The sequence below is a fragment of the Aulonocara sp. 'chitande type north' Nkhata Bay genome, linkage group LG3, assembly GCF_057382095.1.
Source record: "Aulonocara sp. 'chitande type north' Nkhata Bay isolate Kocher_YH1m ecotype deep benthic linkage group LG3, A_spYH_male_GT1.1, whole genome shotgun sequence".
NCBI lineage: Eukaryota > Metazoa > Chordata > Actinopteri > Cichliformes > Cichlidae > Aulonocara > Aulonocara sp. 'chitande type north' Nkhata Bay.
Window position 1 is genome coordinate 3,280,552 of NC_141346.1, and position 26,054 is coordinate 3,306,605.

At 41.5% G+C, this 26,054-nt stretch overlaps 1 protein-coding gene across 1 annotated transcript; it reads left to right on the plus strand.

Moving 5' to 3' along the window:
• Nucleotides 1-11,368: 11,368 nt before the first annotated feature.
• Nucleotides 11,369-25,993, plus strand: LOC147333522 (NLR family CARD domain-containing protein 3-like). The gene is made up of 5 exons (XM_086286361.1): nt 11,369-12,255; nt 12,587-12,760; nt 18,793-18,966; nt 24,284-24,330; nt 24,477-25,993. The coding sequence occupies exons 1-5, from the start codon at nt 11,492-11,494 to the stop codon at nt 25,019-25,021; spliced, it is 1,704 nt and encodes a 567-aa protein (XP_086142487.1). The 5' UTR covers nt 11,369-11,491; the 3' UTR covers nt 25,022-25,993.
• Nucleotides 25,994-26,054: the final 61 nt, after the last annotated feature.

A 26,054-nucleotide genomic window follows, 5' to 3' on the forward strand; every position in this document is an offset into this window, starting at 1 on the left:
AAGAAATGGCTTCATGATGCAAAGGGAAACCCTCAGAGTAAAAATCAGGTGTCTGAGCTTGATTTGCCACATTTAAATCCACCTGGTGTTGATTCCTCTGATCCATTACCTGCTGGAAATGGTTCTGGTGCTTCTAGGCACGCCGGGAATGTTGGTAAAGGTGCTGCGATAGATGATGTTAATCCAAGTGATAGCGTCTCTAATGTTGGAAACAAAAGTTGTAGGAAAAGCAAATCATCACTCAGTGGCTCAATGGTTTCATCTGCCTTGTCAGCACGCATAATGGCAGAAGCTGACATGGCTGCCCTTCTTGTTCGACAGAGGTTGTTGAAAGAAAAGCATGCTTTGGAAGAACAAGAAATACAGCTTAAGAAAAGAAAGGAGCTGCTTGACTTAGAAACTGAAATAGCAGCCTCAGCAGCAAAGGTGAATGTTTTAAAAACTTCTGAAATGTCCCGAGTCTCAAGTGCTGTTAATGGTAAATCTGATGGAATGAATTCGTATTTAGAACGAGAGCAGGGGCGTTTAGCCGTTTTAAATCCTAATGCTCCGACGTTCAAACCTGTGTTACCAGAGCGACCATATCAGGGTGTTGATGCAAGTGATCATCAAGCACATGTATTGGATGTGAGGCCCGAGGTTAAAAATATTTCTCAGCCTAAGGTCATTTCGTTGGAACAGTCAGAGACGAAGTTACATCAAGTATTTCCAGGTGCAGTTTCAACTACTCAGATGATGTCGCAGTCTCACGCACAATCAAAACCTCTTACACATACAGTGCAAGGTGGTGAGGGTCATGATCATTTAGTCACAGTTTTGAAGAAACAAAATGAAATTACAACTTTATTAGCTGAGCAGCAGTCTCTGTTTTTGTTACCAAGACGTGACATTCAGTTATTTGATGGCAATCCTTTGCAATATCAAACATTTATGAGAGCTTTTGAGCACATGGTGGAGAGTCAAGCTCACAGTGCTAAGGATTGTTTATATTTTCTCGAGCAATATACTAGAGGCCATCCAAGAGAAATGGTCCGAAGCTGTCAGTATATGCCTGCTGAGTATGGATATGCTAAAGCTAAATCTTTGCTCCAAGAGAACTTTGGCAATTCGCTGAAAATTGCTGCTGCCTACATTGAAAGGGTCAGTAAATGGCCACCTATAAAATCTGATGATGTGAAGGCTTTGCAGGAATATGGGTTTTTATTAAGGCAATGTTGTAATGCAATGGGAGACGTTGAGTTCTTGCATGAGTTGGATGTCTCTGCTAATATGCAAGCAGTTATAAAAAAGTTGCCTTATAAGCTCAGGGATAAGTGGAGGAATGTTGTCTGCGATCTGCAGGAGAGGTTTCAACGTAAAGTGGTTTTTTGCGATGTTGAGTTTGTCGAAAGGCAAGTTAAGATTGCAAGTGACCCATTGTTTGGAGATATACAGGATCCTCCGACAGCCACCAGAAAAGATGCGAGGAATAGTAAGTCTCAGTTTTACCCTAAGGCTAAGCGGAGTAGTTTTGCTACGTGGAGCATGTGTCAGCGCCAGGTTAAGTAGCTCTTCAGGTAATCACCCCGATGGAGAGCAGGTGTGCCGGAGATGGCCCAGCCCGGGGGTTTTCAGGTTGTTGCAGATTTTTAGTTTAACATTTATGTTCTGTTTTTTTTACTGTTTAAAGTATCAATGCCAAGTGGCTTTTAAACCCCAAAACACGCTGCGCCAAAAACTGGTCCACCCCAAGGATCGGGTCCCCCGACACAAACAGAGTAACATAGTGTACGCTGTTAAGTGCAGGAGGATTGCCAGGATTTATACATCGGGGAAACTAAACGACCTCTGGCTAAGAGGATGGCACAACACAGAAGAGACACCTCGTCAGGCCAGGACTCTGCAGTCTGTTTACACCTACAGGCCAGTGGACACTCTTTCAATGATGAGGATGTAACATCCTGGACAGGGAGGAACGCTGGTTTGAGGGCGGAGTCAAGGAGGCCATTTACGTGAAAAGGGAAAGACCATCTCTGAATCAAGGAGGGGCCTAAGGGTACATCTGTCACCATCTTACAATGCTGTGATTGCAGCCATTCCCCAACTCTCTGTGAATGGGACTCATGGCCATTGATCAGTGGTTGTTGATCAATGGCCATGAGAATTTGCATAATTAAGATTAAGGCACTGACCTCCCAGCCCATTGTTCGTTCAGTGGGCTGGTTTCAGTCATTATGCAAATGTACTGTTTATAAGACTGGGGAAACCTGCAGTCAGCTGAGACTGAAGAAGTCACTTGGATGAGTGACGAAACGTTTCTCCCACTGAAAACGTCCAGATGAACAGAATCAACCTTTTGGGGACTGAAATCAGTGGTACTCTTCTTGCTATCTTTGACTGCTGATGTTCTCTATAATATCTGCAAAAGATTTAATAGTTTTATTGCAAAGTCTCTGAGGATACTGAATCTTTAGCTGTTCATATTTTTTAATAGCCATTTTGTGTTAAAAGTATTTTTACAAAGCCAAAAATCACTGTTCAGCTTTTGTTATCAGGGCTTGGATGTACACAGTGAAGAGAATGTTAAGATAAGTGTCAAGAGATGTATTCTAAAACACTTCTTCAGCTGAGAATCAGAGAGGAGAAACACACAGTTTTACTTGCAGCAAGGGGAGTCACAGAGCACTCGCACGGGAGTGAGGGCTCCGAGACTCGCACCCTGCCACTGCCCTGGTCTTTATTTATATACATCAGTGCGTGCGTTTGTTCATTACATTGGAATGTGGATGTGTATACGTGTGTGTGTGTGGGGGGGGTCAGAGTGTGACCCCATAAAGACTTCCCTAAACCTGCTTGTCTGGAAGTCCAAACGTTCATCTAAACAAAAGCCACTTAGCCTAAAATAGACATAGTTTATCACAAACAATAAAACAAGGTGCGAAGTGAAGATAAGAGTGTCCAGCTGTCACTATTACTGTGGGAAGAAATTTATAACAAGTCTTGTAGTGAACAACAGCCTAAGTCATCAAAAGGTCAACATGCACTATTCTACCATATACAAACTTATATCATTAAAATATTATACTGACTACTAAGTACAATTTTCTATTGACAATAAGAGAAATGAACGTCTTTGTGTCAGATGTGGTTCCATCACAGGCATTATCAAGTGGGAGTTTTTTTTTTTTTAATTTTTATGTGTTTTAATGTTTGTGCAGAGGACCAGAAGGTTGCATTTTAAGTTTTAAAGTTTTTGTTGTATTATTCTGACTCTTTTTGGTTCCTCCACAGAGTGGACCAGCAGAGCTCAGAGGTTCCCAGTGGTCAGTCTGCCCAGCAGCATCAAACACAGCTGGACTCCATATTTATGGTCTGTACATGTACAACAACTACTTTATTATTAATAATAATACATTTATTTTTGGGGGATAAATCATCCTCAAAAACCTCACTTTTTGTGGGGTCCCCCAGGGGTCCATTCTTGGCCCAGTTCTCTTTTCAATTTATATGCTCTCTATGGGTTCAATTTAAAAAAAAAAAAAAAAAACAAACAAAAAAACAAACAAACAAACAAACAAAAAAAACATGGAATCTCATTCCATTGTTATGCAGCTGACTCAAAGACTCAGAGGTGATTGTGTTTGGTCTCTGTGACTACTGCGACTTTGGCCCCTTAGAAATTTCTAAAAATCCTTATGCGAGGAACCTAGGAGTGCTTTTTGACTCTAATGTTTGACAAACAGATTAATGCTGTAATCAAGACCAGTTTCTTTCATCTTCAGCTACTTGCTAAAGTGAAGCCATTTCTCTGTTTTAGAGACTTTGAGAGAGCTATCCATGCTTTCATTTCTTTTTTTTTTTTTTTTTCTTTTTTTTTGCCTGTCCCGTTTGGCTCTTTTGCCATCAGAATTATTGTCTAAAGGCAAAGAAAGATGCCCAACGGATTTACTTTACCAAATTGACCATCCCAGCCTTGCCATAATGGTCCATTTGATTCACCTTTTATTGTTTATTTTATTTTCACTTGCTGTATACGGGACAGACTTGACTGGGGGAAAGAAGGGGAGAAAGAAAGAGGGAAAGAGAAACAGCTGAGAAGAGGGACGGGGGAGAAGGGCAAAAAACAAAAACCAACAGAATGGGCAGAAAAAAGAAAAAATGCATATATCAATCACCTGGATCACCTGTTGAGAAAGAAAAAAGAAAACAAGCCGAAGCGAACAAGAGTAATAGAATAAACAACATCACAATGATATATGGGAATATGACAGTAAATACTAAATATTAAACATTATTGTGCAACACATAAGATCAACAGAACAGTGTGCTTTGAGGTAGGAGCCAAAAGGGTGTAGTTTGTGGGTGTGATCACCCGTGTGTACACCTGTGAGCATGGACGCGCTTGTTTTTTTTAAAAGGTTCCTTCATGTAATGATCTGCTAGAGGGTGTGGGGGGGGGCACAGCCCCGTCCTCCAGGGCATGAAGCAGGTATGGAGGAGATCAAAACTCCAGACATCCAGAGGCCCCCAGAACACAAGAGACCAAGGAAGACTAACAGAGGGGCAGCCGCGCCACTGTCCCAGAAAGAGCTGAGGAGAGTCCCAGATGAGGGTTCACCCAGCAGCCGCGGAGCAGAAGCCAGGGGGAGTTGCAGTGACGTGCCCGTGAGCTCCGCCGGCAGCCAGCTGTGCCCGAGTGACCGAGCCCCAGGCCGAGAGGCTGAGGGCACCCCACCTCCGAAGTGGCCCGAGCGAGCCCCAGGCTCCAGGCCCCGATAAGCGGCCGCCAAGGAGTAATAATAATAATAATAATAATGGATACTTTATTGATCCCCATGGGGAAATTACTTGTTTTTCTCTGCATTTGACCCATTCACTCAGTGAAGCAGTGGGCAGCCCACTAAGCAGGCGCCCGGGGAGCAGTGTGTAGGGACGGTACCTTGCTCAGGGGTACCTCAGGGTAGCCGTTAAGTGGAGTGAGCCGGCGTGTACCTGGACGCCCATCCCCAGACACAAAGAACCACCAACGCACCGATGTCTGAGGGAGTCCGCCACTGGCATGGGTTAGGGTTAGGGGTTAGGGTTGCTTTCATTTCATCTCGCCTCGACTACTGTAATGGTCTTTACTCTGGTGTTAGTCTGTCGTCACTTAGCCGACTGCAGCTGGTCCAAAACGCTGCATCACGGTTACTAACTGGCACATGCAAGCGAAAACGTATACAGTGGCTTGCAAAAGTATTCGGCCCCCTTAAACTTTCTCACAATCTAGCACATTACAGCCACAAACATGAATCAGTTTTATTGGAATTCCATGTGAAAGACCAACAAAGTGGTGCACACGTGAGAAGTGGAACGAAAATCAGACATGATTCCAAACTTTCTTTACAAATAAATAACTGCAAAGTGGGGTGTGCGTAATTATTCAGCCCCCTGAGTCAATACTTTGTAGAACCAGCTTTTGCTGCAGTTCCAGCTGCCAGTCTTTTAGGGTCTGTCTCTACCAGCTTTGCACATCTACAGACTGAATCTTTGCCCATCCTTCTTTGCAAAACAGCTCCAGCTCAGTCAGATTAGATGGACAGCGTTTGTGAACAGCAGTTTCAGATCTTGCCACAGATTCTCGATTGGATTTAGATCTGGACTTTGACTGGGCCGTTCTAACACATGGATATGTTTTGTTTTAAACCACTCCATTGTTGCCCTGGCTTTATGTTTAGGGTCGTTGTCCTGCTGGAAGGTGAACCTCCGCCCCAGTCTCAAGTCTTCTGCAGACTCCAAGAGGTTTTCTTCCAAGATCGCCCTGTATTTGGCTCCATCCATCTTCCCATCAACTCTGACCAGCTTCCCTGTCCCTGCTGAAGAGAAGCCCCCCCCCCAGAGCATGATGCTGCCACCACCATATTTGACAGTGGGGATGGTGTGTTCAGAGTGATGTGCAGTGTTAGTTTTCCGCCACACATAGCGTTTTGCATTTTGGTCTCATCTGACCAGAGCAGCTTCTTCCACATGTTTGCTGTGTCCCCCAAACTGCAAACGGGACTTCTTATGGTTTTCTGTTAACAATGGCTTTCTTCTTGCCACTCTTCCATAAAGGCCAACTTTGTGCAGTGCTCGACTAATAGTTGTCCTATGGACAGATTCCCCCACCTGAGCTGTAGATCTCTGCAGCTCGTCCAGAGTCACCATGGGCCTCTTGGCTGCATTTCTGATCAGCACTCTCCTTGTTCGGCCTGTGAGTTTAGGTGGACGGCCTTGTCTTGCTAGGTTTACAGTTGTGCCATACTCCTTCCATTTCTGAATGATGGCTTGAACAGTGCTCCGTGGGATGTTCAAGGCTTGGGAAATCTTTTTGTAGCCTAAGCCTAAATTTCTCAATAACTTTATCCCTGACCTGTCTGCTGTGTTCTTTGGACTTCATGGTGTTGTTGCTCGCAATATTCTCTTAGACAACCTCTGAGGCCGTCACAGAGCAGCTGTGTTTGTACTGACATTAGATTACACACAGGTGCACTCTGTTTAGTCATTAGCACTCATCAGGCAACGTCTATGGACAACTGCTGCACTCAGACCAAAGGGTGCTGAATAATTACACACACCCCACTTTGCAGTTATTTATTTGTAACAAATGATTTTCGTTCCACTTCTCACGTGTGCACCACTTTGTGTTGGTCTTTCATGTGGAAGTCCAATAACATTGATTCATGTTTGTGGCTGTAATGCGACAAAATGTGGGAAAGTTCAAGGGGGCCCAATACTTTTACAAGCCACTGTATCTCCCATATTGGCATCATTAGACTGGCTGCCAGTTAATTTTAGAACTAATTTTAAGATTTCATGATTTGTTTTTAAGGCATTGCACGGGTTAGCACCCTCATACCTTCCTGATCTTTTAAATTGGTACACTCCTGCAAGATCACTGAGGTCTGCGGATCAATTGCTCCTGGCTGTTCCGAGGAACAGATTAAAGCACAGAGGAGATCAGACCTTTGCTGTGACTCCTCCCAAATTTCAGAACAAACTGCCCCTTCACATCAGGACCTGTCCAACATTGGACACTTTTAAAACCTGTCTGAAAACCCACTTTTACTTCATGGCTTTTCAATCAGAATGAGTTTGTATTACTTTTATTTATCCTACTTCTTACTCAAACCTTAAAATTTTATGATTCTTTTTCTTAACTTTTATCATGTCTCCCTATGTTTTTGTTTTTATTTTTTTTTTGATTATCTTAATTGTACAGCACCTTGGTCGACATTTGTTATTTTAAATGTGCTATATAAATAACTTTGACTTTGAAGAGTGTTGTCTCCACTCTTCAAATTTCTGTCCCTGGATAGGGACAAACAAAAAAAGCAACCTTTATTTGTCACATACACAATTATACAGAGTACAACATGTAGTGAAATGCTTGTGTCCGAGCTGCAGATGTAGCTGCGCCATCCCAGGGCTTGGTTTTTTTAGCATGGGGGGTCTAGCCAGGACCCTTACTGGATACCAGGTGGGAATTGAACTTGCAACTCCCACTCTAAACGTGTATAGTCTTGTCTGTGTAGGTTGTCAGTCATCCAGGTCATCGTAGTCTAAGGAGCTTGGAAAGAAAAGCGTCTGGACTTCTTTAGGTTGCTTGAGGACGTTCCACCTCTTATCCGAGAAGCTTCTTCAGTTCTAGGGTCAAATGGTGGAGAGTCCCAGGTTTAAACCCCGTGGGAGTAACCCCCCAAAGACGCACAATGGACCCCCTGATGATCCTCTACCTCACATGAGCCAAGGTGTGAAACTGGGTGTGGGTCACAATCAGCCAGGGTTTCGGGTGAGCTCATTGTGAAACCTGGCCCCACCCTATCATGTGATTTCCTGAGGTCAGATGGCCCAGGATGTGAGTGGGCGTTAAGGCGTCTGGGGAGGGATCTCAAAACTGGATTATAGATGGCAGAGAGTTGGTGTCGTAAACCCCCGCCTCTGTTCAAAGATGGTCGCTCACAGTGGACATAGATGCTTCTTTCACTCCTCTTTCAAACCATCTGTCCTCTCTGTCCAAAATGTGAACATTGGCGTCCTCAAGAGTGACCTTTGACCTTTAGATGCAGAGTAGTCTTACCACTACACTATCCAGCTGCTAATGAAAATATTATATTAGGAGATATTATCGCAAGTTAATACATTTATGGAAGGCTCCCAAGCTTGAGGTTCATGGGGTACATCTCAAGGAATCAATTTTCTCATTTAACGACATGATTAAAAAATGACAGAACTGAATATTTTTCAAATCTTATAGCTTCAAAAAAGAACAATCCTAAAGTGTTGTTTGATACAATTATGAATATTGTCTTTCTCCTCATGTACCAATCTATACTAAATCTAATTGTAATTCATTTTTGAACAATTTTTGTAAATAAGGTCATTTCTGTCAGGTCTAATATTTCTCCATCATCCTCTCAGTACCACACTTGCACTTTGCTTACCTCTGATACCTGGTCCTCTTTTGCTTTTTTTAAACAAGCTATCGTTGAGCCAGTTTTACAGACACCAAATTTGGATCCATCTCTTCCAAACAGTGACAAGCAATATCAAAATTGACCGTTTGTGTCTAAACTCTTGGAAAAAACGGTAGCAAAACAACTTAACATTGTTTTTCTCCAAAAAGTTGTGGACTTTTCCCGCTCTGGTTTCTGCAAATTGCACTCCACTGAAACCACTTGACTTACAGTGTCTAGTGACATTTTGATTGCAGGAGACTCTGGAGAGTACACAGTTCTATCTGAGAGATCTTTTTACTGTCTGTATGAATCAAGTTGTCTGAAACATTAGTTCTGCCTTGTGGGGTACCTCAAGGATCTATTTTCGGTCTGATTCTCTTTTTGCTTTATATTCTCCCTCTAGGCCAAATTATCGGACGTTACAATAATATTTCTTATCAGCATTGGTCTCAGCATTTCTCTATGCTGATAACATTCAGTTATACGGTTCTTTCAAAGCTTCTGAGTTTTATAAATTGTCTTGTTTAAGTAATTGTTTGTCAGAAATTAAACAATGATTAAATTACAACTTTCTCTAGTTAAATACAGATAAAACAGAAACTTTAATTATTGTTCCCGATCACGTTTTCAGTAATTAAGCAGCCTATCAGTTTTTTAGGCCCTTCAGTTCAGTTGAGTCTCAGAAACATGGGTCTCATAGTTGACAGTTCAGTGTCTCTTGAGAAACTCTCAAAGCAACTGGTTCGAAAATGTTTTTATCATCTAAGAAACATTTCTAAACTCAGACTATTGGTGTCAAAGACAGAGCTTGAACATGATAATGCATGCTTTTATTTCTTCTCGCTTGGATTTTTTTTTTTTTTTTTTTTTTTTTACTTAAACAAATCAGCTCTGGATCGCCTTCAATCTGTACAGAATGCTGGGGCAAGAATTTTAACTGGCACAAACAAGAGGTCACACATTACTCCAGTTTGTTTCTCTTCATTGGTTGCCAGTAAATTTTAGGGTTCATTGTAAAATTTTAGTCTGTACTTATAGAGCTCTACATGGTGAAGCTCACCAGTATATCTCTGATCTGTTGAAACCTTATGCTTCTTCCCAAGCACTTTGGTCTTTAGGTCAGAACTCACTGTTGGTCCCACATACTAGGTTCAAAACACGTGGAGATCAGGCTTTTCAGGCACTGGCACCAAGGCTCTGGAATTCTCTTTACACTGTCTAGACTCCATTCACTCTTTTAAAAAGCAGCTGAGTATATTTCTATTCAAACAAACTATTAATTAATTTTTCTCATTGTTTTATATTTTTATTTTATTTATATTTCTGGTTTTATTGTGAAGCACTTTGTGATTTGTATCTGTGAAAAGTGCTATATTAATAAATTTTGCTTTCTTACTAACTTAATTAAACTGATTCCCAGAAAGATACCTCATCCTATGTTTTACTTTTCTCTCTTGTGTGAGAATACCTTTTGGGTCATTCATAAAAATATCTTGTTCCAGATACTGGAGGACAAAATCATCACTTTTGTGAAGAACGAGTTGAAGAAGATCCAGACAGATCTAAATCCAGATGATCTACAGTGTTTTAAGATTCAGTGTGAGGATGTATTACAGAGGGTGGATGAAGAACAGAGTAAGAGCAGCAGAGACGCATTTGTGACTATTACAGTGGACTTCCTGAAGAGAATGAAGCAGAATAAGTTTGCTGAACTTTTGCTGAGAAGTGAGAGTTTTCCCCATTTATTTTACTTAAACAAAGTCTAAATAAAAAGAAAAAAATACATTCAAAATACTCCATGTCACAGGTGTTGAACTCCAGGCCTCGAGGGCTGGTGTCCTGCAGGTTTTAAATGTGTCCTTGATCCAACACAGCTGATTCAAATGGCAAAATGACCGCCTCAACATGTCCCGAAGTTCTCCAGATGCCAGCTAATGAACTTATCATTTGATTCAGGTGTGTTGACCCAGGGTGAGATCTAAAACCTGCAAGACACCGGCCCTCAAGGCCTGGAGTTTGACACCCCTGCTCTATGTGCTGATAAATCCTTGAGGTGTGTGTGTGTGTGTGTCACTCAGGAACTTGCACTAGGAACTTGCAGTGGCATCAGCATGAATTCAAATCTGCACTGAAGAAGAAGTTCCAGTGTGTATTTGAGGGGATCGCTAAAGCAGGAAACCCAACCCTCCTGAATCAGATCTACACAGAGCTCTACATCACAGAGGGAGGGACTGCAGAGGTCAATGATGAACATGAGGTCAGACAGATTGAAACAGCATCCAGGGAACCAGACAATCTAGAAGCAATAATCAGACAAGAAGACATCTTTAAAGCCTCACCTGGAAGAGATGAACCAATCAGAACAGTGCTGACAAAAGGAGTGGCTGGCATTGGGAAAACAGTTTTAACACAGAAGTTCACCCTGGACTGGGCTGAAGACAAAGCCAACCAGGACATCCAGTTCATATTTCCATTCACTTTCAGAGAGCTGAATGTGCTGAAAGAGGAAAAGTTCAGCTTGGTGGGACTTGTTCATCGCTTCTTTACTGAAACCAAAGAAGCAGGAATCTGCAGCTTTGAAGACTTCCAGGTTGTGTTCATCTTTGATGGTCTGGATGAGTGTCGACTTCCTCTGGACTTCCACAAACCTACAATCCTAACTGACCCTAGAAAGTCCACCTCAGTGGATGTGCTGCTGATAAACCTCATCAGGGGGAAACTGCTTCCCTCTGCTCGCCTCTGGATAACCACACGACCTGCAGCAGCCAATCAGATCCCTCCTAACTTTGTTGGCAAGTTGACAGAGGTCAGAGGGTTCACTGACCCACAGAAGGTGGAGTACTTCAGAAAGAGATTCAGAGATAAGGAGCAGATCAGCAGGATCATCTCCCACATCAAGACATCACGAAGCCTCCACATCATGTGCCACATCCCAGTCTTCTGCTGGATCACTGCTACAGTTCTGGAGGATGTGCTGAAAACCAGAGAGGGAGGACAGCTGCCCAAGACCCTGACTGAGATGTACATCCAGGAAGATGATTGAGTCTCTGGGAAAACTGGCTTTTGATCAGCTGCAGAAAGGAAACCTGATCTTCTATGAATCAGACCTGACAGAGTGTGGCATCGATATCAGAGCAGCTTCAGTGTACTCAGGAGTGTTCACACAGATCTTTAAAGAGGAGAGAGGACTGTACCAGGACAAGGTGTTCTGCTTCATCCATCTGAGTGTTCAGGAGTTTCTGGCTGCTCTTCATGTCCATCTGACCTTCATCAACTCTGCACTCAATCTGCTGGAAGAACAACAAACCTCCCAGAAGTCTGAAACAGGAGAATCTGCAGAGAAACACTTCTACCAGAGTGCTGTGGACAAGACCTTACAGAGTCCAAATGGGCACTTGGACTTGTTCCTCCGCTTCCTCCTGGGTCTTTCACTCCAGACCAGTGAGACTCTCCTACGAGGTCTGCTGACACAGACAGGAAGTAGCTCACAGACCAATCAGGAAACAGTTCAGTACATCAAGAAGAAGCTCAGTGAGAATCTGTCTGCAGAGAAAAGCATCAATCTGTTCCACTGTCTGAATGAACTGAATGATCGCTCTTTAGTGGAGGAGATCCAACAGTCCCTGACATCAGGAAGTCTCTCCACAGATAAACTGTCTCCTGCTCAGTGGTCAGCTCTGGTCTTCATCTTACTGTCATCAGAAGAAGATCTGGATGTGTTTGACCTGAAGAAATACTCTGCTTCAGAGGAGGCTCTTGTGAAGCTGCTGCCAGTGGTCAAAGCCTCCAACAAAGCTTCGTATGTATGCATCTATGCACACTATTATTGTTGCAATATTTATGCAATGTATGGTTTATTGGCAGCAGGAATTCTTAGCATTTATAAAACATTATGAATGCCTGTGTAATTGGGTATTGATCTATAATGACTAGAAGTACTAGCTCCCAACTTGTTTCACAGATACAGAGGTGTAACTGCTGTTTCAAACCAAATTCTTTTTTTTCTTTTTTTCCTTGTTTGAATTATAAGTTGTATTTTTATTTATGAAGTAGACATTGAATTATATTTTTTATTATGGTAAGTTGAAAATGACTGATTCAATTTGATCACAAATGTAATTAATTTTCAGACTGTCTTCCTGTAACATCACAAGAAGAAGCTGTGATGCTCTGTGCTCAGTTTTCATCTCTAAATCTTTTAAACTGAGAGAACTGGACCTGAGTAACAATGACCTGCAAGACTCAGGAGTAAAGCTGTTGTCTGCTGGATTGAAGAGTCCAAAATGTCCCCTGGAAACTATCAGGTCAGCATGAAAGCTTTTTTTCATTCATTTATATTCATAATCTGGATTATACTATTGATCAAACAAAAACATTCTATTCTAAATTGATCTTTTATTCTGAATTACTACTTTTATTTATTCCTTTTTATATCCATTAAAAAAAGTCATCAAGCACAATCCTGCATGTATATGCTGCTATTTGAGGACTGGTCTGTTGAGAGATTTCAGATATTTTGGATTCACAACATATGCATTTCTTTTCATTGATACAAACTGCTTCATACAGGATTGAAGCAAATGTACTCAAACCTTTTTATTTACGGCAGCACAGTGGCACAGTACTTAGTAGGTCCTGAGTTCAATTCCACCACCTTGCTTTGTCCTTTCTGTGTGGAGTTTGAATGTTCTGCCTGTTTTGCGAGGGTTCTCTGCGGATACTCTGGCTTCCTCCCAACAGTCCAAAGACATGCAATTAGTGGGGTCAGGTTAACTGATCATTCTACATTGCCCACAGGTGTGAATGTAACGGTGTGTTCACACCGAACGCAATAGAGGCGGCAAGAGCGTCAGGTTTACATGTAAAGTCAATGGAAAAGTACGATGACACGCGTTTGTGGGTCCCGCGAAAATTCGGAAGCAGATTTGTGTCGCGAAAACGCGTGACACACGCGTCAGTGTACCGCATCTGCCGTGTTTGACTCGCGAAAAAAACCACGCTCGTCAGTTTTTGTGTTGCACTTTGTGCATACGTGCGTTTCGCGTCTACCGCTCGAGTTGGAAAAATCTGAACTCCAGCGTCAAATCGCGCCGCGACAACCAATCAGGAGCCTGGTGACGTGGCTCTGACCTAGGTCAAAGGGGCAGATCCAGCCAAAGCCCTTCATTCTTCATTCAGTTTGGAGGAAAAGCTCATCAGTGCCGTGGCTAATCATCCAGAGCTATATGATGCTAGCTGCTACTTCTACCGAGACAGGAATAAAAAGCACCGAGCTTGGAGGCACATAAGTGAGGAGATCGGGCAACCTGGTAAGTTCATTCATTCTTCTTTTTAATTTTCAGACTGACCCGATGAAGCCGCGCAAAAGCTAGCAAGCCCGCGTACTGTCCCGCTATTTTCCCACTGATGTACAAATACCTTTCCGCTAACAAGATAATGCGTTTATTCAGAGGACATCTGCAGGAGAAAGTGGAAGAGCCTCAGGGACACGTATAATAAGGAGAAGAGGATGGAGAAGGAGAAGAGGAGTGGGTCTGCAGCAGGTTCGGGGAGGAGATGGAAGTTCTTCGCGGTCATGGGGTTTCTGGACCACTTCCTCACCCCGCAGGAGACAACTTGCAATATGGTGCGGACCGTGGAGAACTCCCCCCCCCCCTCCCCCCCCACCAGGGACAGCCCGAAGAGGCAGCAGGGGAGTTTGTCAGAAGGTATATTTACAATGAATTAATGTAGGCAGTTAATTTATGCGTATTGTCATATAGGAATATATTGTGTTTATTAATAAACAGCACACAGTGGTCCCACTGTTCATCCGTCACCGCCTCGCCTTTTCGCTGATTTTTATTTATTTATTTTTTGCACCGTACAGCTTTCAACAATGCGCATTGCATTCTGCAGCCCAATTGACAAATCTCCTCCGTGTCGTGTCTCCTGTGCTTGCCAAACTTATCATGTTTGGTTTTGATAACCATCACGTCCAATAGAAAAAAAACAGCACAAAGACACTCATAACTATGACCCTCATTCGGAAATACACACCTGCACCGCGAGGGAAAAAGGCGCACAAAAGTGGCGCCGCAGACGGAGAAAAAGCGCGGCATAATACTTTTACGTTTTAAAATCGACAAAGGTTTGCACTTTGAGAATCAACTTGTGAGAACTGTGACTACTGTTCATGTGCTGCAATAAATGAGAGACCACTGGATATAATTTCTCTATGACTATTGTCTTCAACTTGTTAACATTTAATATTGTCTTGATAGAGTAACTGATTATGCAGCAGAGCATCCCCTGTTGCTTCTCCTGGCTCCCCAGTCCCTGGTCCCTCAGCTCCTGCTGCTGCACCCACAGGTACGTACAGCAGCACTGACAGCTTTCTACTTGCTTGGATTCCCTTGTGATCACCTTTACTAAATATCTACAACCAATCTGTTTATATCCCGTTTTTTTTTTTTTTTTTTTTTTTTTTTTCAATTTTGAAAATAAAAATCTAGTAGCAGCCTTCTCATTACTTTGTGTTGTTTTGTGCTGTGTTTTACAGGCCCACAGAGGAGGACAGCTCGAAGGCGGGCGAGGGACGGGTCCCAGGACGGTCCATCGGCGGTGGAGCTGGCCATCCTGGAGTCCCTAAAGAGGCCACGCCAGTCTCCAAAGGAGCATTTCCTCCTCAGCCTTGTTCCTGCTCTGGAGAGCATGCCGCCTCAGATGGAGAATTCGTGAAATTTCAAATTTATAAATCAGTTTTTGAAAACAGCACAGCTGTGCTAAATTTGGAAACATTGGACCCTAATGATCAGTAGTTTTCTGATGAGGCAGCAGCTCTCCAGGGCAGAAACAATGTTATTTTTCTCCTCCTTCTCCCTGAGGCTCTTCCACTCCAAGCTGGGTCCTTTTTATTCCTGTCTCTCTGTAAATAGTTAAATTATATTATTATTATTTACATTTAATGTTTTTGTTAGTGAATCTATATATTTTTTCCAATAAACATTTGTAATGACTTATGTCTGTGTTCTACTACACAGCAAATGTTGACACACAACTTGACACAAGTAGAATTTATTTCATATTATACTAATGAAAAAATATACCAATACAGTGGGATGCAAAAGTTTGGGCAACATTGTGAAAAGTAATTATTTTCCTGTACAAATCGTTGGTTGTCACAATAAAAATTGTCAGTTAAATACATCATACAGGAGACACACACAGTGATATTTGAGAAGTGAAATGCAATTCACTGGATTTACAGAAAGTGTGCAATAACTGTGTAAACCAAATCAAGCAGGTGCATAAATTGGCAACACAAAAAAAAGAGAAATGAAATAAATATTTAGTGTATATCAATGAGTGTGTCTCCTATATGATATATGCAAGTGACATTTTTCATTGTAACAGCGATTCATACAGGAAAATGATGACTATTAACAAGGTTGCCCAAACTTTTGCATCACACTGTATATAGGAACATAGTGAAGACAAGTTACTTAAGAGAGTAAAAAGACCGGTGAAGGCACAGCCATGAAATCATCCACTAGACAGTCCCAGATGGCTGTCGCTACCTGGGGGATAATCTGGCACACCGTGGACACACCAACTCGAAAACTGAATGCGATGGTCCTGACGGAGTCCCCGGTAGCAAGGAACCTGGACAAAATTGTTTAAAATTAGTATTATGTGTACTGCAGTTACAAAATACATTATTCAAATTCCAAAACACTTTGGTGATGTCAGATTTAAATTACAAAACATAAATCTTACATAAAACATTTTGTAATTATAAGGATAATTACAAAATGTATATTGTGTCATAGCTGCAGTGGCAGACGTGTGGAGGTTGTGCAAGAGGACCCAAAATGCAGGCACAGCTGAAATGTGAGTGAGCTTTATTCAGGAGGCAGAGTATAAACGCAGGCGGAGAGGGCATGAACAGAAACTAAGGATTACCTAGACTGGCGAAGCTAACAAAACAGACCTGAAACCTTACACGTACTGAGGAAACACAGACGGACCAGTGACGAGCACAAGAGGACACACACTATAAATACACACAGAGGGAGACGCGGAAGGGCAAATAAGAGGGAAGCACGGCTGAACCTAATTGACATGACGAGACAGGGAGTACACAAACTGAATACACTGACATAAGACACGGACCTTCACAATAAAACAGAAATATACACTGACGGAACTCAGAAACACAACATTGACAGAACAGAGGGAACACAAGGGCAGGGATGACTAAACACTAAACCGAGGAAGAACAGAACGCAAAACCAAAGAACTAGAAAACCACAACCAGGGTACTAGTAATAATAATAACAAATACAGAACGCTGGGTCAAATGACCCAAGACAATGACAGAATGGTTGTTTGTCTCTATGTGTGTTAGCTCTGTGAGAGACTGGTGAGCTGTCCAGGGTGTACCCCGCCTCTCGCCCTATGGCAGCTGGGATAGGCTCCAGCGCCCCCCGCGACCTCTGAAAAGGACTAGCAGAAGATAATGGACCTTTGATTTAATGGGAAGAGCTAGTTTAAAAGAGAAGTCAAGGTACACTGTGAGATAACAGCAAAGGCTAAAAGGAAGTACATAGCATGGTTTCTCCAAATTATACTTTTATCTTGTCCAATAAGTCAAAACTATTTACTTCCATCAACAAAACTTTCCAGTATGATTCCTTTTCTGTATTCTGTAGGTTTTTAGAAAGTATGTTTATATTGAAGTTTGATTTATGTATGGTAATACTTACACCCTGGTAAAAATTCATCATTTCTGATTGAATAAATGATGAGAATTTTAAACAGCTCTTCATTCATCCGTTTTGACTTCCTTAAATTGAAAAAAAAATTAAATAAATAATACATAAGTAACTTTGTAAACCTAAATAAAGAAAAGGAATTAATAAAATGGCAGTGGCAATTTTGTTTCTATTGCACATTCCATTACATGTAAACCTGATGTTTTTAATATGGAAAATAAAAACATGACCTGTGTGTTGACAAAACCTTAAGGCAGTGAAAAAAATCAACAGTACCTATCAGTTTTAAGAATGGATAAAAAATTTTGGGGTCTGTTTTTGAATATATACTCATTCAGATACATTCAGTAACACAAACAAATTGCTCTGAAAGGTAAAAAAAAAATGCAAAAAGGAAGGCACTAAATATAATAAAGGAAACATTTTCTATATCTGATCCTGTGGCAGTGAAGTTGAAACAGAAAAAGTGCTCTACTGTCTGCTGCAGAATTTAGTCCGGTTTATCTGTTTATGATACATAGGCCATTGGTTATGGTTAATTGCTATGTGTCAGTTTATGCAGGAATCCAAGCATATATATTGGTTACTCCTTTCATCTCTTTTGTCCCCACTTGAGAATCAAAATGTATTTACCTCAGGTGCATTGGTGCCACAAAGCCATTTTGCATGTTCTCCCTGTTCCTGTGTGGATTCTCTCCAGCTACTCTTGTCATGTGATGATTGGAAATTGGCTGTAGGTGTAAATGGTGGCATGAATTAATGTCTTACTGTGTAAGTCCTTTGATACAGCGGGGAGATTTTGAGGTGCACCCCTGCCAAATAATACCTGGGAAAGACTACTGTTACCATGTCATCTTGATTCGAAAAGCAGTTACGAAAATGGATCGATCAATAGAGTACACAATTACAGCTTTCCCACAGATGTTTTGTTATGGTGGGGAAGCTTTAATAAGTTATGTGCTGTAAACTTTGGCTCTCACTTTGTTATTGTATCACTTCCTGTTACAACACACAGTGGTCTTTTGTATAGCTTAAACCTTTCAGCTCAGTTGATTTCAAACTTTTACATAGTGACTTATTTTATACTGTAATCTACGTGTGCTTTTCAGAGCACACTTTCTCTTGAATCACCTGCAAATTAAATTCTTAGTATGTCACTAGCAGTATGGTCTGTGGTTCTTGAACTGTGTCACCACCGCTTTCCTGCTCAGTGTCAAATGTTTTTTTGTTCATCTGTGTCTCTCAACACTGAAGGTACTTTACTGTCCTGAAAATATTCCCGAAAAAGTAGGACGTGTAGCCTAAAACAGAAACTTCTGATAAACCACCAAACAATTCAATTGTCCCTGTTCTGTGACACACCTGCCAAGCAGAAAAAAATATAATAAATAAAAAAAATCTGGTTACTCAATCTGTCCTCAGAAATGAATGTAGACATTCCAGTTTCTACAGTATTTCTGGGGCCAGAGCAGCTGGCATGGAAACAAATTTGAAACTAACATTGGCTTCCTATATAATTAAGAGTCTCTGGGGAAAACCTGGTCAAAATCTTTTTTTGTTGTTGTTTTGTGTGTCTGCAGTCTGTCAGGCTGTCTGATCACAGAGGAAGGCTGTACCTTTCTGGCCTCAGCTCTGAGCTCCAACCCTTCCCATCTGAGAGAGCTGGACCTGAGCTACAATCATCCAGGTGACTCAGGAATGAAGCTGCTGGATGATGGACTGAAGGATCCAGGCTGGAGACTGGACACTCTCAGGTATGGAGAGGATGTCTGATAGAGGAGGAAGAGCTGGAAACATTTCCTTTAAATAATTTAATTCTTTAATTGATGTTTATTTAATGTAGAAGTGACATAAACAATCGCACAGGAAACTTCTATCTGTTGAACTGTTTCTCCTTCTTTCACCTCTTTCACTCATTGTGTTTATACACCTTTCTGCATTTAATCATGAGGTCTTATTATTCTCCGGCTCTCTTCCACTGTCTGCCTTTTGATCTGTCTTCCTCCCCTCACCATTACTGGTTGTGGCAGATAGCTGCCTTTCTCTGGATCTGCCAGAGGTTTCTTCCTGTTAAAAGTTGGTTATTTCTTTCTTCTCCATTGTGACCAAAGTGCTTGCTTATAGGAGGTAATATGATTATTTGGAGTCTTTACCTTACACTAAAAAGGGCCTTGAAGATACTGTTGGTGTGATTTGGCACTATATAAATACAATTAAATTTAAATTGAATATTTATGAGTTATTTATCGATGAGTACACAAAAAAAGTACACAAAATTGCCTTTTGCCACCATCGTACATGTACACTGATTTTAAATGTTTTTTCACTTTGACTTTGATTCATATAAATCTCTATACAGGGAGTGCAGAATTATTAGGCGAGTTGTATTTTTGAGGAATAATGTTATTACTGAACAACAACCATGTTCTCAATGAACCCAAAAAACTCATTAATATCAAAGCTGAATGTTTTTGGAAGTAGTTTTTAGTTTGTTTTTAGTTTTAGCTATTTTAGGGGGATATCTGTGTGTGCAGGTGACTATTACTGTGCAGAATTATTAGGCAACTTAACAAAAAACAAATATATACCCATTTCAATGATTTATTTTTACCAGTGAAACCAACATAACATCTCCACATTCACAAATATACATTTCTGACATTCAAAAACAAAACAAAAACAAATCAGCGACCAATATAGCCACCTTTCTTTGCAAGGACACTCAAAAGCCTGCCATCCATGGATTCTGTCAGTGTTTTGATCTGTTCACCATCAACATTGCGTGCAGCAGCAACCACAGCCTCCCAGACACTGTTCAGAGAGGTGTACTGTTTTCCCTCCTTGTAAATCTCACATTTGATGATGGACCACAGGTTCTCAATGGGGTTCAGATCAGGTGAACAAGGTGGCCATGTCATTAGCTTTTCTTCTTTTATACCCTTTCTTGCAGCCACGCTGTGGAGTACTTGGACGCGTGTGATGGAGCATTGTCCTGCATGGAAATCATGTTTTTCTTGAAGGATGCAGACTTCTTCCTGTACCACTGCTTGAAGATGGTGTCTTCCAGAAACTGGCAGTAGGACTGGGAGTTGAGCTTGACTCCATCCTCAACCCGAAAAGGCCCCACAAGCTCATCTTTGATGATACCAGCCCAAACCAGTACTCCACCTCCACCTTGCTGGCGTCTGAGTGGGACTGGAGCTCTCTGCCCTTTACCAATCCAGCCACGGGCCCATCCATCTGGCCCATCAAGACTCACTCTCATTTCATCGGTCCATAAAACCTTAGAAAAACCAGTCTTGAGATATTTCTTGGCCCAGTCTTGACGTTTCAGCTTGTGTGTCTTGTTCAGTGGTGGTCGTCTTTCAGCCTTTCTTACCTTGGCCATGTCTCTGAGTATTGCACACCTTGTGCTTTTGGGCACTCCAGTGATGTTGCAGCTCTGAAATATGGCCAAACTGGTGGCAAGTGGCATCTTGGCAGCTGCACGCTTGACTTTTCTCAGTTCATGGGCAGTTATTTTGCGCCTTGGTTTTTCCACACGCTTCTTGCGACCCTGTTGACTATTTTGAATGAAACGCTTGATTGTTCGATGATCACGCTTCAGAAGCTTTGCAATTTGAGACTGCTGCATCCCTCTGCAAGATATCTCACTATTTTTTACTTTTCTGAGCCTGTCAAGTCCTTCTTTTGACCCATTTTGCCAAAGGAAAGGACGTTGCCTAATAATTATGCACACCTGATATAGGGTGTTGATGTCATTAGACCACACCCCTTCTCATTACAGAGATGCACATCACCTAATATGCTTAATTGGTAGTAGGCTTTCGAGCCTAAACAGCTTGGAGTAAGACAACATGCATGAAGAGGATGATGTGGACAAAATACTCATTTGCCTAATAATTCTGCACTCCCTTTATAGCCACAGGTCCAGAACATAAACAATATTGTGAAAAGCATTTAATTACCCCTCCAAATCAGTAAATTCAGGTGTCATAATCACTGTCATGGTCACAGGTAGATAACATCAAGCATCTAGGCATGAAGACTACTTCTACTAACATTTGTGGTTGGTCTCAGGAGTTCAGTGAATCCCAGTGTGGTATGGATACAAGTTCAGCTGTACAATTTCCACACTAAGAAATATTAAAAAGTCAGCTGTCATTGGAATTGCAATAGAGCGGAGGTGACTGGTAATAATAGGACCTCAGCCATGAAGTAGTAGTCCACTTAAACTCACAGAGTTGTCCCAATGAATGCTGAGGTGTAGTGCACAGTGTTAAGTTTGGTTGGTGGGTGGGGGGTTATGTTCTTCGGGAGCTGGGCGCCGCCTCTTAGTTCCAGTGAAAGGAACTCTGTGCTTCAGCATGCAAAGACATTTTGGACAATTTTGTGCTCCCAACATTGAAGGAACAGTTTAAAGATAGCCCCTTCCTTTTCCAACATGACTCCTCACCAGTGCACAAAGTAGCTCATATCTAATCTACCTTAGCACTAAGAAGACCTATCCTTTGGCCTATATTTCGAAATCAAGAAAAAAATAATTATTGGCTAGATTTGTTTATTAATTTTTTACTTTATTTATAGCACTTTTTGCAGAAAAATGTCATGGAGTGCTTTGCAAAGCCAATACATGGCACACATAGAACACAAAATGAATAAATAATTAAAATGAACATTAAAATTGAAGAACACCAGAGAAATAGAATTAAACAGAAAAACTGTTAAAAAGTGATACAGAATATCTTGGATCATGAACATACATAAAGAGACAGATGAAAAATCAGGGAGCAGAAATTTCTATTTTAAAAAGAACTCTTTTTAGTGAGCAATAGTATCTGTCATGTTGCCCCATGGTATGAATTTAATTAAAAATAATGGCATACTAAATTAGCAAAATTGATCTAAATTCAGACAAAAAACTTAAAATCTAAGTAAAAATAGTTATATTTTTACTGTAAAAACCACAAACATGTTTAATGAATCATTTTCATTACTTGAAATGGAAATAGAAATTGTACATTTCTAAAAATTATGCACAAGTTTTGCAAACAACAAAGTTATATTCAATTCAATTTTCAATTCAATTCAATTTTATTTATATAGCGCCAAATCACAAAAAAAGTCACCTCAAGGTGCTTTATATTGTACAGTAGATACAGAGAAAAACCCAACAATCATATGACCCCCTATGAGCAAGCACGTTGGCGAGAGCGGGAAGGAAAAACTCCCTTTTAACAGGAAGAAACCTCCGGCAGAACCAGGCTCAGGGAGGGGCGGGGCCATCTGCTGTGATTGGTTGGGGTGAGAGAAGGAAGACAGGATAAAGACATGCTGTGGAAGAGAGACAGAGGTTAATAACAGATATGATTCAGTGCAGAGAGGTCTGTTAACACATAGTGAGTGAGAAAGGTGACTGGAAAGGAAAAACTCAATGCATCATGGGAATCCCCCGGCAGCCTACATCTATTGCAGCATAGCTAAGGGAGGATTCAGGGTCACCTGGTCCAGCCCTAACTATATGCTTTAGCAAAAAGGAAAGTTTTAAGCCTAATCTTAAAAGTAGAGATAGTCTCTGTCTCCTGAATCCAAACTGGAAGCTGGTTCCACAGAAGAGGGGCCTGAAAACTGAAGGCTCCGCCTCCCATTCTACTTTTAAATACTCTAGGAACAACAAGTAGGCCTGCAGAGCGAGAGCGAAGTGCTCTAATAGGGTGATATGGTACTACAAGGTCATTAAGATACGATGGGGCCTGATTATTTAAGACCTTGTATGTGAGGAGCAGGATTTTGAATTCTGGATTTAACAGGAAGCCAAAACAGGAGAAATCTGCTCTCTCTTTCTAGTCCCTGTCAGGACTCTTGGAGGGAGGGGCGGCCATCTGCTGCGACCGGTTGGGGTGAGAGAAGGAAAACAGGATAAAGACATGGTACTTCTTACCTAAAATGCAACTGAGGCCTCAGGCGTTTTTTATATACCAATTTCAATCTATTTACAGAACAATCAGGTGTTCTGCATCAAATAAGAAGGCACACAAATGATTTGTGCCACTGCAAAAAATAGTTTGTGTCCACTATAAGACAGAGGAGACCAGCACAGGGATAAACCTGTATAGAGAACACTCTATGGCATTTATTACAGCACAACACATTATAGTCTTATCAGTAACTCTAATGATATGCAGAACGTTAAAAACACTTCCGTGACCAAAGCCCAATACAATCCCTCAGTTCAGTTTCTATATTGGTCCATTTTCTCTCTCTTGTCACAGTTCTTCCTCCACCAACTACTCTGATTTGGTGAGGAAAGGAAAAGAAGGAAAGAAAAGGAAAATATGGTGTTAAAGGAATAAATAATAATAATGATTATAAAAGAAATTCAGAGAAAAACTTTGTCAATCTACCCGGGTAGTGCGTGTGCTTGTGCGTGTGTTTGTGGATAAGCCCAGTGCTTATCTGCAAAGTTTAGTAGAATCCTCTTTTGCTGTCCTCCTGGGTGGAGCGATATGTCTCTGGAAAAAACACTGCACTGGATTTGCCTTCCAAACGCTGGTCGAAGTATCCACAAAAAAACACAAAAGTTAAAAACAGCTGGAGAATGGGATGCATGGTGAGAAAGTCCCAATAAGTCTGTAACTGAAAAACCTTTAACACCTATAACCAGGGGTGCGCATAAGTGGTCCGCAGGTGTGTTTGCGTACATAAGATTTTCTGGAGGAGGACAGACAGTTCAAATGTCTGTCCTCCTCCAGAAAATCTTATGTACGCAAACGCAGTGAAGGACAACTATAGCGACATCACTGCCCTCTATTGGATAGAATTGGTACTACATATATTAAATATTTAAAACGGTCTTCAACAGCAGTGGATTGAGAGGGCTACACAGTGGTGTACTGACGGATCCAGGATCAGTCCAAATCATCAGCAGTTTGATCCATGTATGGATTAAAGTGTATTTGTGAAAATGTTAGACTGTTCCTTTATCAGTGTGTAACAGTGTGTGTGTGAGAGCCATGTAATGTCCATGTGTGCATGCTGACCGTGCTGCTCTGACCCCCCTCCTCCTTTCAGGGTGGAGCCTGCTGGAGTCCGATGGTTGAGACCAGGTCTGAGGAAGTGTAAGTGTGTTTTTAATGTGATTCATGAAAACAAAGCAGCACACATTCAACCATCTTCATCATGTCAGGAGTCATCATCAAAGTGTCAATCAATGAACAGATGATGGATCAATAACTGCAGCTGGATTGTTTGTTCTCTCCATCAGATTCCTGTCAACTCACAATCGACACAAACACAGTGAACAAATGGCTCCAACTGTCTGACAACAACAGGAAGGTGACACGTGTGGAGGAGGTTCAGTCATATCCTGATCATCCAGACAGATTTGGTTTTTATCCTCAGCTGCTGTGTAGAAATGGTCTGACTGGTCGCTGTTACTGGGAGGTCGAGTGGAGAGGAGTCGTTTATATATCAGTGAGTTACAGAAGCATCAGAAGGAAAGGAGACAGTGTCACTGGGTTTGGATACAATGATCAGTCCTGGAGTCTGAGCTGCTCTGATGATGGTCCTCGTCATGTCTGGCACAATAACAGATCAACATCCATCTCCTCCTCCTCCTCCTCCTCCTCCTCCTCCTCTGTCTCTCACAGAGCAGCAGTGTATGTGGACTGTCCTGCTGGCACTCTGTCCTTCTACAGAGTCTCCTCTGACACTCTGATCCACCTCCACACCTTCAACACCACATTCACTCAAACTCTTTATCCTGGATGTAGGTTTAGGTCTCCTGGTGCCTCAGTGTCCCTGTGCTGAGTGGAGTGTAAAGAGTGTCTCCTGTTAGAGAAACACTCTGACTGTTGAACAGATAGTTCAGTCTGTACATGTCTGTCTCTTTCACTCACAAACACATTTTGTCCCATTAAAGCTCCCATTATTACAGGATCCTCATGTTGTTTTTCTGTCTTTTTCCACTCAAAGCTTCACAGTGAATATCAGTATGCTGTGTTTCTCTGAAGCTCAGTTCACAACCAGCTCCTCTGCATTTTCAACAAGTCTGAGCTCATGAAAATGAATCCAAATGTTTGATTTCTCTTTCTCAATGGGATGTTTCCAAACTCTCCACATGCTCTTACTGTTTCACTCATTGTTGGAAGCTCATCATGTGAAAATGTTTCAGCCATATAAGCTGAAAATATTGGCTCAATATTTTTGAATGCAGTTCAAGCAGAATCTGATTGTATTGAGGGATCATAATGCATGTGGCTGATCTAATAAACAGCAAAGGCTTCACTCTGCATTTTAAACTAGTCTTGTGTTTTTCCCAGTTATCAAACTCTTAGAAACATGTAAAGAGTTGTGTATCACTTTAGTGTGTATGAAACTTAAAAACTACCACAAAGGGTCCTGTTGAGGAATCTGACAGACATTAGATTTGCTTTGATGTCAAACTTTTAGAAGCTGTTCCACTGTGTTGGATGTGGTTTCAAGATGGCGGCGCAATGTTGAGATTTAAATATATATTCTTAGTGCTTATTTTCTGTTTATATTGTTTTATGTACTTTAATAATGAAGCTTGTAAAGCAAGGCTACTTTTGACTCACAAACTAAGTGCTCAGCCAGACTGAGAAACAGGAATTTAGTGTAGAGCTGTACAAGCATATTAATAAATACAGGAAGCCAGACAAAAAGAGGAACTTGTTCCATATAAGGGTTTGTTTTTACCGAAACTATGGGTGACGTGCTGCAAATATATAGCGAGACAGGCTCCTGATGCCCCAGACTTGAGCTGGCGTTTCTGTGTGTGCTCAGTCTCCATTTTCTGGAAAATGTAAAATTAAAGATAATT

Bases quoted from the DNA above. Each gene is read 5' to 3' on its own strand.
- LOC147333522 (XM_086286361.1), top strand. From the start codon at position 11,492: ATGATTGAGTCTCTGGGAAAACTGGCTTTTGATCAGCTGCAGAAAGGA. The intron at 18,967-24,283 runs GTATGGAGAGGA...TCCTCCTTTCAG, and splicing joins TGGAGACTGGACACTCTCAG to GGTGGAGCCTGCTGGAGTCC. The intron at 24,331-24,476 runs GTAAGTGTGTTT...TCTCTCCATCAG, and splicing joins GAGACCAGGTCTGAGGAAGT to ATTCCTGTCAACTCACAATC.